The sequence below is a fragment of the Pinus tabuliformis genome, chromosome 6 (assembly GCF_031772625.1).
Source record: "Pinus tabuliformis cultivar Carrire ecotype Pingquan chromosome 6, CPIR1, whole genome shotgun sequence".
NCBI classification, from domain to species: Eukaryota; Viridiplantae; Streptophyta; class Pinopsida; order Pinales; family Pinaceae; genus Pinus; species Pinus tabuliformis.
Window position 1 is genome coordinate 1,068,256,249 of NC_142292.1, and position 14,392 is coordinate 1,068,270,640.

At 37.6% G+C, this 14,392-nt stretch overlaps 1 protein-coding gene across 2 annotated transcripts; it reads left to right on the forward strand.

Annotated features, from left to right (window-relative positions):
• The first annotated feature begins 281 nt into the window (after positions 1-281).
• On the forward strand, positions 282-13,770 carry LOC149262628 (putative thiol methyltransferase 2). 2 transcript variants are annotated; one of them, XM_089425000.1, is made up of 8 exons: positions 301-686; positions 794-927; positions 1,423-1,509; positions 3,000-3,100; positions 3,210-3,309; positions 3,478-3,524; positions 3,649-3,727; positions 13,410-13,770. In XM_089425000.1, the coding sequence occupies exons 1-8, from the start codon at positions 317-319 to the stop codon at positions 13,458-13,460; spliced, it is 969 nt and encodes a 322-aa protein (XP_089281126.1). In that variant the 5' UTR covers positions 301-316; the 3' UTR covers positions 13,461-13,770. The 2 variants fall into 2 exon arrangements, 1 of the variants encoding a protein (XP_089281126.1); XR_016259181.1 differs by lacking the exon at positions 13,410-13,770 and having other exon boundaries at positions 282-686; positions 3,426-3,524; positions 3,649-3,692.
• The last annotated feature ends 622 nt before the right edge of the window (positions 13,771-14,392 follow it).

Below are 14,392 nucleotides of genomic sequence, written 5' to 3' on the forward strand. Positions count from 1 at the left end.
GGTTTAAAATTCTTTGGGGTTTTAGTATTAACCCTTGGGTTTATAATATCAATTTTTAGAATTTATTAATCTAAAGGTTCATATTCCTAAATTACATAATTTTAAATTAAATAATAATAAATAACATTTAATATTAATTAATTATTATTAATAATATATTTTTTTTAAAGTAGATATAAATGGTATATTTATTAATAATGAATACAAATAAAACATTAATATTTTATTAAATATTGACGTGTTTTACTATGATATTATTATTATACTATTATATTATAATTTTAAAACTCTACCTAGTTTCTGACCATTTTCTACGATGATCCTCAGAGGCCATTGTTTCGCAGCAGTTCCACCTCTTGTGGATCAACCAATCATTTTGCTCGCTCGCATGAAATCCCCGAAGATTGGAAGTGGATCAACATTTGAACAGAATCATGCAAGTATCATGCCATCCCATTGCGAGGTAGTGGAAGCTCCACGTTGCACTCAGACGGCACCTCCAATGCCCATAATCAGTCTCCTTAGAAGTGGGTCACTGTCATCGGCATTCAGACCAAAATTCAAGGGCTTCCAATCCTCAGCTCTAAGAGCATTCTCATCCCAACCAGATTCAATGGAACGAATTACCGGGAGCAACGAGGAGGCGCAATATAGGATGCGAGATCTCGTCAATAACAAGTCAATGGGTAATCATATTGCTTACATTAGCTTTGTGTGTGTGTTTTTGGCCGTTGTAATTCGAATAAGAAGCGTGAGCCCTGAATGTAATGGAGTTGGAATTTATTTTTCTTAGATGAATGGGACAAGTGCTGGGAGGAAAGAGTGACACCCTGGGATTTAGGGCGGGTTACTCCAATTGTCTCCCACTTGGTACAACAGCAGGGTCTTCTTCCTCAGGGCAGGGTTCTGGTTCCTGGATGTGGAGCTGTATGTTATCTTTATTCTCATTCTGTATTTCAATGTAGGATTATTCAAACCACTGTTTCATTATCAAAATTCTATTTCTGACCTCTTCCTAAAAGTAAAAGGGCATTGCATTATTGATTTTAGGTTTTTAATATATGTGGGCTGATGTTATTTTTATGTGCTATACAATCTGAAACTATGTCAATCCTTCAAGAGTTCTCATATCATCCATAATCTACAAGGATTTGAAATTGAAAGCCAAAATTAGAGAGAACCAATTTCATTTGGTATGCGATTAGGGCAATTTTCCTTTAAGCAGATATGCACTTTGGGGCAATCAAATGGGTTTGTTTTATCGGTAAGGAGCGGTGCTTCATGTTGGTTTGTAGTGCAATATCATTGAGGCTTGCAGTATCCCTAGATTCGGACACAAATTGGGTAGCAACTGGTGACATCAATGCAACTCTACAAGATTTTGAAGCGCTTACCATGGTTGTATCTATTTACTGAATGCAGGGGTATGATGTGGTGGCCCTTGCTAGTCCCAACCGCTATGTTATAGGAGTCGAAATCTCAGAAAAAGCTGTCAAACAAGCACAAGAGGTAAATTTTAGATTCAACACTTGGAGTTTCTTCATTGCGAATATGATTTTCTTAGGCAAGATATGTTTCTTTTATGATGGTAAATCTCCTCTTTCTAATCAGCTTGTTTAAGAACACCAATAGATTGTTGAATTTCCAATACCAGCGTAGATTTATTTATACCTCAATAATCTTTTTTCTGAATTGCTAGAAATAAAATCACTAGTATTTAACTTGCGGATTCCGCAAATAAAATTAGAGAGATCAATCACATCACAACAATAAGTATACACCCATAACAATTTTACTTCATTAAAATTCTCGGGAAAATCTGGGCGTAGACCCACAGAGAAAACACACAGAAAAATGCACTGCTAGAACCTGTAACTAGGTTCCACAAGGAAAATTGGCCCAAGGAATTTGGCACACCAGAAAATCGACATCCCGAAGAATTCAACTCTGTAGAAACTTGGACCCCGGCACCAACAAATCGGCCCTCTCTTTTCCTCCTCATACGACCCCTGAGTACTCAAGGAAATCGGCCCACTAGATAAATCAACCTCGTCTTCAGAAATCAACCTCCTCTGTGCTTCAGCCTTGGCCTTTCAATTCCCTGAATTCGGCCTCCTGGAATTACTCCCAAAATTTCCCTGCACTCTTCCTCCCTTTTCTTTATTCTAGCTCAACCTCTCGCTTTGGAGAAAATCGCTTCCTCCCCTTGAAAATATCACTTTCTCAATGCTATGTGGCTGTGTTGTGCCTTCACCTCTCAATTAGGCTTCTTTTACAATTTCATTAAACCAAATCCCTAGTCCTGATCTCCTAACAGATGAACGGTCAAGATTAGATATCGCTTCAATTGAGATCAATGGTTGAAATTATGTCTAAGTCACTTAAATAATTAAACTATTTATTTTTAGTACTTTAGCTTAATAGTTCACAATAATTAATTGATTTTAATTACTGTACTTCTCCTCAATTAGACTTAGGAAAACAATCATAAATCACTTGCTCCACCAAACAACCACCTAAAGACACAATCAACCATTTTCTACATGCGAAGACACCAAGTTCATGTAGAAGAACTTCCGAAGCTAGCAAGAACTTCAACACCGATTTTGTACTTGGCCATCTCATAAGTTATCTATGTGTAAACCAATTTGAATGACCGGGTTTCTTTGCACAGGCTGATTTTTTAGAGCAAACTAAAGTAAAAGCTTTTTCACAGCACGTTTTAAAGTCTAAATTGAATCCTTAAAGACATTGCAGCGTACTTTTAAAATGAGATTAGAATCTGTAGAGTTAGTCAATTTGATTGGTTTTATTATTAATGAGGTGGCTTGGTCGACACTGCTAAGTAAAACTTTTAATCCATCTTAATTTAAGGGCTTGTATCAAGTCATCTTATGCTGCCAAATATAAATCTCCTTGTTTTCAGAGAGAGTAGCTTGCGTAGAGTTAAAGGTCTTGTGCCATGTTTATTAATATAATATTTTTTTGTTTGCAAAAAGCTTGCTTCGTCTGCACCAAATGCGAAATACTGTGAGTTTGTGAAGGCAGATTTCTTCACATGGTCTCCAGTGGAGACCTTTGATCTTATCTTTGATTACACGTCAGTATATCTAACCTGCAGTGCTTATTTATGGTATCTCTAGAATTTCCTGACAGTCACAGGTTATCTTCTTTATATTACCTTTTTATATTTGCCTGATGAATGTCAGGTTTTTCTGTGCCATTGAGCCTTCAATGAGATCTGCCTGGGGAGAGCGCGTAGCAGAACTATTAAAACATGACGGAGAGCTTATTACACTCATGTTCCCAGTAAGTGTTTTCCATCCCACATATTTCTTTCCTATTGTTTCAGAAAATAACATAGATTGTCATTTTTCAGCTGTTCTTTTAAGTTTCGTACAGTACAGTCAATTTGATTGGAACAGATACAATTGCGAAATCCAGTGACCATCAATGGTTTCATGCTGTTGTGAGCAGATAGATGACCATGAAGGGGGTCCACCATATGCAGTTTCTATTCCACGGTGAACTCCCTCTCTTTAATTAGCAGAAGCAATTGTTACAATTCCTTTTTGCTGTGCAATTTCTAATTTTTTACATTAAATTTTGCTTTGAGCTCTTAAGATCTGTTTTCATTTGTTTCTTAAGGTATGAGGAAGTTTTGCATCCATTGGGTTTTGAGGCAATCTCTATAGAGAAAAATGAAATGGCTGTTGGAAGACGCAAGGTATGTGTTTATGGATTCTAGCCTCTGTTTCTATGTATGTGTGTGTGTGTTTTGAGAAATACATCTGATAGACTCCCTTTGGTTAAGCTACTGTGCTATGAGGTGCATATCTAAGCTGTCATAGTCACCCAGCACTGGCATGTTCTCATCCACATCCACTTAGTGGTTTTGAATACAGGTCTCAATGTCAATACAAGCTTAATCACCTCACTTCTTGCCACTAGACACACTCAGAAATTAAATTCTTTTAGCAAAAATAGAATCCGTTCCATCATTCCTTGTGGACTACTTGGTCACCTCTTTGGCTACTGGGATGGTGGGGCATGAAATTCCCTTAGAAAGAGCTCCACTGATTGCCTAGATGGCAAATTCAGCCCAGCCTCCATGTATCGAGCTCCATAATTTATTACAGGATAATGCATTCATACTGTTACAATTTATTTCAGAAAGCAGAACGTGATGCTCACAAGTAATTTTTCTAATTTAGACACATTCAACAAATAACGCAGAAATTTAACACTCATTTGATAATGTCTGGGACCATGGAATGGCTTTTGGGGAACAATTTAGCTCCCATCCATAGGCAATCCTTGCACAAATGGCATCCCTAATATGAACTAAGAGGGTGCTGAGTATTTTCTTGCAGGCACAAAGCTTAGTTCATATGTCTTAACACAAGGAACTTACTAGCCTAATTGCTGGTATAATTGTTGAAAATGGTGTAATCTTCAGGCTAGTGGACCAGGGTTGTACCATTAATATATGTAGCTAATGCTAACTTATGTTCATGTATTGTAATCCTGGGTTATGGTTAAGGCTGACCTAATTAATCATATGTGGCCCCATAACCCCTCTTGGGAAGTGCACCCTACTTTTTGAGATGTGTATAAGCACACACCCAAGTGTCATTTGTAAATCATCATTGTCAGGCTTCAGCTGTTGCTCTCTCCAAAAAAATGTTTATGCCTATGGGAACTATATACTATTGAGCCTTTTTGCTATCTTAGTGTGATCTTTATGCTTGGTTATCTCTCTATAATGCTCTTATGGTCTATTACTCTAACACACCAATGGCTCAGCAGTGCACTTGCTCACTGTTTATCAAGAGGCGTTTTCTCCTATTTATTGCAGGTTTTAGGGTTTGTTGGTGGTTCCATTCAAGCCTTGCTTGCTCTTGTGCTCTCAACATGGCATCAGAGTGGGTGTGAATCTCCTATTCATTTCTCTGCTGGTTATGGTTTCTCTTAGCTGTTCATGTTTGTATCTTGAGTTTCTGACCTTGCATACAGAATAAAATTTAATTAGTATTAGGGCTGTCTTTTAATGGTGTTTTTATTTGTTGGAGAAGCGTGCCTCCTTTAGTGCTGTTTTGGAGCCTGTTTAATGCATTTTTTTGGAGACCTTTTACACAGGATTGAAGTGCCTAGCGTTAGGGTTTCCCTGCAGTTTTATGTCAGGGATTTTTACTTGGACAGATATAGGAGTTTCTTGATTGGTTGCATCACGGTCTGCTTAGTCTACCCTTGTAGAAGACATGGAGAGTGGAGTTAACAACTTGCATGATTTCAGAGCCTTGTTCTTGTGGGATGTGAGGTCAAGGCAAGATAATTTGTGGAGACAGGCTTGATGAGTCTTGGGCATGGTACAATGCCTTGCTTCGAAGAAGACTTGATTATTGTATCTTTGATGTTTCCTGGAGATTTTCGTGCTTGTGTTGATGCAAGAGTTGAAGACCTAAGGTTTGATGACTCAAACCCTAGGATGGAGATGTAGGTTTGGAGGTTAGTGCTAGAGTTTTCTTGCAATGTAGTTGTGTGATGCAACATAGCTATAGTTTATAAATCCGAAGGAAGGAAACAGTTGTGGTGTGGAGAGCTTGTGTGATACAAGGTTGTTGGTGCCAAGGAGGACTTGTTGATGTTGATCCTAGCATGTAGAGGATCTACCTTCACCCTAGAAGGTTTATTGGATCTTAGCTAAGTCACCTGACACGGGGATTCGGGATTCGTAGGATTCGGGATTCGTGGTGTTGGATTCGAACACGTTGACCCCCCGGAACAGGACACATAGGATTCATTATATATTATTTTATTAAAATATATATATATATATATATATATATTTAAAATATATATATTAAAAATTAGATATTTCTTACACAAATTTTAATTAATGATACAAATTTATTGATTTTAAATATAGATCTTCATCTATAGCTATTAGCATGCATAGTACATACAAAATTCAAATACATGTCAATCTATTATCTATTTCTTATGCTTGGCCCTCTTGCCACCACGAGAAATGTCTAATTTTTTAGTCTTGTTGGAAAATCAGGATCTTTGTCATTAATATCACCCTCTAAGCATTAATATCCAGAGGTATCTTTGTCATTACCTCTGTATCTGTATAGGGATCTTTGTCATTAATATCACCCTTTAAGCATTAACATAAGATAGAACAAGCATAACATGTCAAGTCAAGATTTTGTTTGAGTGATGCATACATTTTTAGGAGGGTCATGATACAGGAGTTCAACAACCAATGTCACTAACATCAAGGTACATAGAGGGATTGGTGCTCTTGATTAAATACGAGTTCCATACCCTAATACATGACAAAAGTCAATGGAAACATTGCAATCCCCCAATCCTAAAATCCTGAAAAACTGATAAGTCTTTTGGATTTTGAATGAAATCTAAAATTCTACTTTCTCCATATGAAATCCAATGAGGCCTGAACCACTCTCAAACATCCTGAGTCATTTCATGGTAATGTTAAAAATTTAAGTAAATCTTCATTTTCATCCTTTTACTTTGAGAATTTAACATTACCATGAATAGCATATCAATACTAGGGCCTAGACTTGATCATTAAGCTGCCAAAACGCTTGCCAAATGAAAATATGCGTCGCTGTAATGACCAAATGCGGCCTTTTCATACCCGCGCATGTCACTTTTGCCGCCTAACGAGTCCTGGAAAATAGGACACACTGCCAAAATCGTGACACGCAGTTGGATTTGACATGTCAAAATAGGACACGACGTGTCATGGTTTTTGGACACGAATCTCGAGAGAATTGTGTCGGACACGATGGATTTGGGATTCGTGGGGCCTATAGGGCGAATCCGGTTTCATAGGATCTTAGCCATGTGGATTTTCAGCTTTAGGGCTGTTGTAAAACAAGGTAGAAAATAGTAGCAGAAATAATACAATGTTTCATTCCAAATAGCTCAACCTTCCCAACAATTCATGGAGAAAAAATACCAAACCAGAGGAATAAGTTTCAGCCCTTTTTAGGGCGACTTATTAGTGAATAACCAGATAAGAAAATACTCTTTTACAACAATGGTTACACCAATACAACAACAGTATGACAACAGTAAAGTCAGCCCCTTACATTCTTCACTTAGATGCCAAATCATTTAACAATAGCCCTTTTACTTATGTCAAATCAGCACATATATGGCTATAAATAACAATGCATAAATAACATATATGGCTGAAAATCAAATCTGAAAATTGCACAAGTTTTGGACAAATGAAAACTTAATTAATATGCTTAAGATGATATACATGTGCATACCATAGCCGTCTATCAATGCTAGTACAACTCCTCCCAGGTTTCCAAACCCTAGCTAGGGCAAATCAGTTTAACCTAGCAACCAAGAAGATTATGCGAGAATCACTCCAACATATCCTCTAAGGCAAGATGTCCTCTCCTCTTCTTCATAATTCCACCCTTGGGTTTTATCACAAAATTCTAATCTCTAATCTCCAAGGGATAAACCCTAATTATAGATGCTTCAAGATATCCAATAGAAACCTTAGCGATTCATGAAAGGGAGAGATCAAGAACAAGTGAAGACTCTAGAGAGAATGAAGCCGGTGTGCACTCTTTTCTAGGTCACATCTCGTTACAAGAGTGAATACAAGTGAGTGAGTGAACATATGAACAGAAATACTCTCTCCCTCTATCTATATGAGAGGCAAGGGAGAAAAACAATACAATGGGGGTCTTAGCCATTGCAGGCGACCTACGATGAGCACTAGTAGGCCAACACAAGTGGGACACCACATTCTAAACTTTACATGCCATGCTTCAAGGTGATGTAATGCATAATAATGGCTCCAAGGTCATATAGTTACACAAGGCAAGTCCACTTTCCTCCATCACAAGCCTTCATGGACTTCATTAATCCTCCTAAGCAATGTACTCCACTAGGTCAATTGCCCTTGCAAAAATATTGTTGAATCCTTAGGCATCCATAAGCCATCTCCTTCGAATAAGGATTCAAGTTCCCAGATGCCAACTAGGGTCTGATGCCCCCCTCCAAGTTGCATGGTGCTCATTATCCCATCTAAGGAACTCTCCAAGCAAGTGAATCCTTCATGGGGCCCTAATTAAGGGCATCCACCAAACTATCACGAGAACTCCAATGCCTAAGGGAAGAACAGTAAGCCAACAACCATTTGAGGCCAATTATCCATTGGGAAAGCTATTTCATCTGTGCAAATCCATCAAGGACCATCTCCCATGTGCTAATCCAACTTGAACCATCCAGGGGTTGAACATGCACCATGTATCCTAAATCTCATGAAGCACCCCAAGCATGGTGTTAACCCTTTTGGAGTAACCTTGATAGTTAATATTGATCAGCTTTGGTTGAGAGTGGTTCCTAGCTAGGAGTTGGTGGCTGGGGTTTTCTTATGTCCCTAGCTAGGGTTTGGAGAGCTTGACTTGTATCATCATTTTGATAAAGCTGTGATATATAAAGTTTCCAGCTGTCCAAATATTATGTACTTGCACATTTGATTTTCAGCTTAAATTATCTTCTTTGTTAGCTTATGTTGTTTTCTTGATTCAATAGATTTCAGCCCATGTTGTTCATGATGATTTGACATAACATATTGCTGAGTTGGTTAAGTGATTTTAACACATATCTGGAAGATAAGGAGCAGATTTGCTGCTGTTCTAATTTGTTGTAATAAGACATTTCAGATCATATCCTTGACAGTGTGCTGTAAGTGCTATAGCATTGTGCTGTTGGAGTACACTCATATGGTATTTATCCTCTTGGACTACTGGGTGAAATTGGGTTGAAAGAAAGTGAAATATTACTGCTGTGATTTAATATTTTAGATCAAACCTAAGGCTGAAAGTTCACATGAATTAGATCCAAGACATCTCAAGTAAATGAGGTGAAATTTCAAAAGTGCATTAGTTGACCAATTCTTGAAATTTCTACATGGTATTAGAGTTGCTTGCATTGAGATTTCCTTTTGACCAATTTGAAGGTCAGATATTTTAGTTGTTTTACCTAGAAGTGGTTGTTGGGTGATGGATTCCTAGTGTGCTTGAGATCAGCTCTTGCACTCATGAAGGGTTTGATGGGTTGAAACCCTAGTTTCCCTTGTGATGAGAGTGTGTTCTTCCCTATGATAGGTGGTAGTTCTACTTTATTGATGGCTGGTTTGGATTTATTTTCACCAGTAAGATGCCTAGGAGGACTTGTGGTACATGACTGGTTCGTTCCAGTGGATATCAATGCTTTACTTCTTTCATGGATTGCATGGATAATAGGACTTGCGATAGATAGCTGATTTGTTCTAGTAATGCTAGTGTGTTTTCACCTGTGATAGGTGGAGGATCTGTATTATTGATGGCTGGTATGTAACCTATATTTTAGCAGGTGTGATGCCCATGAGGAGCTATGATAGGTGGCTGATTTGTTCTAGTGGATGTTAGTGTTTGGGGTGGATTGATGCCTACAATAGGCATGCTTAACCCTTTGATTGTTTGCTGATTTTGGAGCCCAAAATGGGCTGATTCATTTTGTGGTAGACTGATGATTATTAGCTAATATGATTTCGTTGAGTTGTGACTCAAGAGTTTATAGGAATTGTGACCTTGCGTAGTTTCAGTGATTACGATAGATGGAGGGACCTTTTAGCTTTATCCCTTGGGGATAGTATTGGCTGCACATCATGTACATTTGTGGAGTGATTGATCATAGATGTGATAGTTGGGGTGATGCTAAGCTACCGAGCATTTCTAGTTTGTACATGATCTCAGAGAGTGGATCTTTCATGTTATATTCTTCAAATGTGTGCTCTTGTCCTGGAACATTTGGCTTTGAAGAAAGGTGTGGAAGACCTAAGTTGCAAGTAGGTTCAAAACATATGGCGGTGGAATGAATTATTGATTCTATGCTTGTTGCAAATGGGAGTAGCGATGAGTACCAATGATAGGGTTGGATTCTCTCATGCGAAGGTTGTTGTGTGTGATGGCACTCTTGCTTCAAGATTCCGCAAAGATTGGAAGACGACCTATTTGAGGTTGTTGCTTTAGTTAACAGAGGTTTTGAGGTGCATGAGGGATTCTCATACTCTTAATTCAATGATGATCCTTTATGGGTTGTTGTTACTCTTACCATGAGCTTGTATTGTAGGATTGATTAATTGAGATATATGCAGATTTTATCTTATGTTTTCGATGGATATGATCCACTTGTATTGGTCTTGCTAAAGATGTGATTATCTTTGTAGGATATCTTGATCAACTCTTAATTTGGTACGACAAGATTTTTGGCTCATGTTGTTGACTTTATGGATGTTGGAATTTTGACAGGGTATTGTTGATGTCTTCCAATTTTAAGTGATTTTCGAGTTTAGTGATAAGTAGTGATCCAAGTTTATGTTGCTTCAATTTCATAGATGGTTGTTATACTTTTGGAGCCCCTAATAGAGGGGAAGAGGGAGTAGCTTGGTTTGATGGTGTGAACCAAGTTGCTTTGTTGTATTTTCCTAGCATGTTCACCATTTGAGGGTTGAGTTACAGATTGCTTGGTTGATTGCTTGGAGTGAGACACACCTTTGTGAGTAGTGATTGTTTGAATGCTAAGGTGTGTGGATTTGTATTTATGGATATGAATCTTGTAGAGTGGGTATGATGTTCTATGATGATGGAGGGTCTTTGTGCTTTGTGGAGGCACTGGAGTAATGGGTTGTAGATTTAGAGGGAGTTGATTGGTGTTTAAAAATCATTTTTTTCATAAAGAGGGGGTGCTAGATTTTGTAGTTACTAAAATAATGTTTTCACTTTGCTAGAAAAGCACTAGCTCTCCTAGCCCCTTGGCGATGCTTCATGGACATATGAATGGCCTAGTTTGGGTGGATGCTTGACCTTGTTTAGAGTGCTAGCATGACACTTTTAACTAGGAGGTTGTTACCCTAATTAACATGATGGCTAACCCATCGGGTGTGCACAATGGAGGAATCAATTACTTGATTTGGGGATTTACTTACCTAGGAGGATCATTGGGCACTCGAAGGAAGGCACTTAGCCCTAGGAGCTTGGGATCATGTGACAAACACCTTGGAGGTTGGGTATTTGGCTTGACAAACTTGGGTTGAGGAGCGTATTTCATGTAGGTTGGTACTGGACCCCCACATATATGTTGAAGAGGAGAATTGTAGCTCATAGACCACATTGGCATACATGGGAGTAGCATTGGTCACATGATAGGACAATTCACATAGAGTTAGAGGAGTGCCTTGCATGAGGACACTTGGATAGTGGATTGCTGTGGAAGAGGAAGTGCTGGATTGATATCTTGTCCGATAGTGTGCCATTTTGGGGGAAGGGTGTTGATCCCAAGGAAGATCATGCTTGGAGGGTGTTTCACCTTTGGGGTTGGATAAACCTTGCTTGACACTTGTGCATCCTTGTATTGTAGAGTGCTCCATGTGGGGTTACTTTGTTGGTTACTTGTATGGACACAAGTCGTCATTTTATGTTAGCCTCCCTCACCTATTGTATATATGAAGGGAGGAGAGGGATCTTGTAATCATACATCAATGTAATTTATTCTTTGTATTCTCTTGGAGAATTCTTGTAGGGAGCAACATGTTAGGATTCATGAGGAAATAGCTAGAAGCATGACATTAGAGTTCATAAGCAAACCTTAGGTGAAGACAATGAGAGAGATAGAGAGGTGTCTTGGATGTTCTTGGAGATATTGTTCCTATGTGAGGCTAGGGATTATGCTTGTGATGCTAGGGTTCTTTCCATACATATAAAACCTAGAGAAGATATGTTGGAGATGATGAAAATTATTATGGTTATTGTTCTTGTGGTGACATTTTTTCCTTGATGGAAGACATCGAGAGTTGAGCTAATGCCTTGCATGATTTTGGAGCCTTGTTCTTATGGGATGTGAGGCTATGGAAAGATCATAGGGAGATTATCTTGATGAGTCTTGATCTTAGTGTGAAGCCTTGCTTGGAAGAAGATTGCATTGTTGTTGTTCCATTGAGGTTTAGGTGCTTGTGTTGAGGCAATAGTTGAAGACCTATGGTTTGGGGACTAAAACCCTTGAATGCACATATATGTTTGGAAGCTAGCACTAGCGTTGTCTTGCCATGTACTTGTGTGATAAAACACAGCTAGGGTTTGTAAACCCTAAGGAAGACAACAGTGCTAGTTTGGAGAGGTTCTATGATATGAGCTTATAGTGTCAACCAAGGACTTACTGGTGTTGATACTAGCATGTAGATGGTATTTAGAGTGCCAGCTTTGGTTGCAAGTGATTCCTAGTTAGGAGTTGGTGGCTAGGCTTTTCTTATGGTTTCCTTAGCTACAGTTTGGAGAGCTTTACTTGTACCGGCTTTTTTATAAAGCTAAGGTATGTACTTTTACTTACACATATCATGAAGTTTCCAGCTATCCAAATATTGTGCACTTGCAGATTTGATTTTCAACATATTTTATTTTCTTGATTGAGTAGATTCAGCATTCGTTCATACTGATTTTGACATAACATATCGCTGAGTTTGTTAAGTGATTAATTCCTATCTGGAAGATAAAGGAGTAGATTCACTGTTATAATCTATTGTAATAGAATATTTCAGATTTGTTACATACCTTGAAAAGTATGCCCCAAGGGATGTAGCTTTGTGGTATTGAAGTACATGCACGTGGTATTTATTCTCTTGGGTTGCCAGGTGAAATTGCATTGAAAAAAAGTGGAGTATTACTACTGTTATTTAATATTTCAAGCCAGCCCTAAGGCTGAAATTTCACCGGGATTAGATCTGGTAAACCTCAAGTAAATGAGGCAAAAATTCAAAACTGCATTAATTGCTTAATTCCTGAAATTTGTACAGCTTGTGATCAGTGAAAAAACTCATAGTTGTTTTTCCTTGTCATGCATATTTGACAAAAATGGACCAGTTGACCGACTTTGTAAGATAGATGACTTACGGAGTTATTTCTTGAAAGTTCATTTTTTGTAGTAATTAGTGCATATTATTATTATTATTATTTTCTATTCCACTGAAAATGCTTCATTACTAGGTGAATACATCTTTGGACACTTTCAAACCTTGGCATTAGCAGTAGTGTTTATCATTTGGTCTTTCAAAGTTGAACATAAACAAAAGTGATGAGAATTTTTTGTATTCAGTATATACAATTGTGTTGTTCTAGATAAAAGTTTTTTATATAATGTCCAGTGAGTCTTTTGAAAAGCATTATTGCTTTTGTTTTTTATGGAACTATTTTGCTTTCTCTTTCAAGGTAAAGTGAAAATGAATTTGACAGATTAATTCAAATTTAACTTCTTATCTACTCTGCTTAGTATGAGTGAAAATACGAAATATGGTGTTGGATCTATGGCAGGGCAGAGAAATGTTAGGTAGATGGAAGAGGAAGGTCAGAAATCGATTGTAAGGCCAAATTCAACATCCATTGTCAAGAGTGAAATGGTCTTCTGCAGGCCTTTTAGGCATTTCTGCTTAATGGAAGATGGATTCAATATCAGTTTTCAGATCATTGTGAAGTAGAGTAGTAATCTCTTCGATTATTTAAAATACCTTCATTGGTATTTTATAATATTGTTTTGCATTCTGCAAATATTTCTTCCATGTCATTTTTTCCAGGGGATGTAAGCGTCAATGGTGTTAAAAGCATCAAGTTGGTGTATTTGACTTGTAACCTACAATGATTTGAATTAGATTATAGTCAGATGAGTTTGATCTAATGATTTGCAGAATTTTTATATACAGGATTGTGTTGATTTCAGTTGAACTTAGCTTAGCACCTTGATTCATACAATTATCAAGTTTAAATTCTTTTTAAACGAGACAGTTTCATAAAATCTTTGACACGGGTCTAAGAGAAAGATTTGCTTATTTACTAAAAGAATCCAAAGTCGATATGCAACCAAGTTTGTCATTGTTGAATATGATTGTTGTTTTTGAATAAATTCATAAGTCACATTGGGATTATAACTACTTACAGGTTATAGCAAATCAGCAATTGTATCCGCAATGCTAATGCACTCTGCAAGACTTGTCTGCAGCAGAATGCTGAAATTACGATCTATAGAGTAATCTCACTTCCCTCTCAACTAACTCGGACGTGTAAGTGGAATAGTTCCAAGAAAATATGCAAAATAGGCATCAAACTTAAGTATGTTCTATTGTGGTATATCATGCTTGTAAAGTATTTTGTTGCTGGTCGATATTCTACTGAAAATCTTGTTGACTAATCTTTCGGGATTGTTATTGTATAATATGTAATTAGTTTTACATTTCGTTTTTACGGTTAATAAGTTACCGAGACACAACTATCTCGTACCTAGATTGCACATGTATAAATAA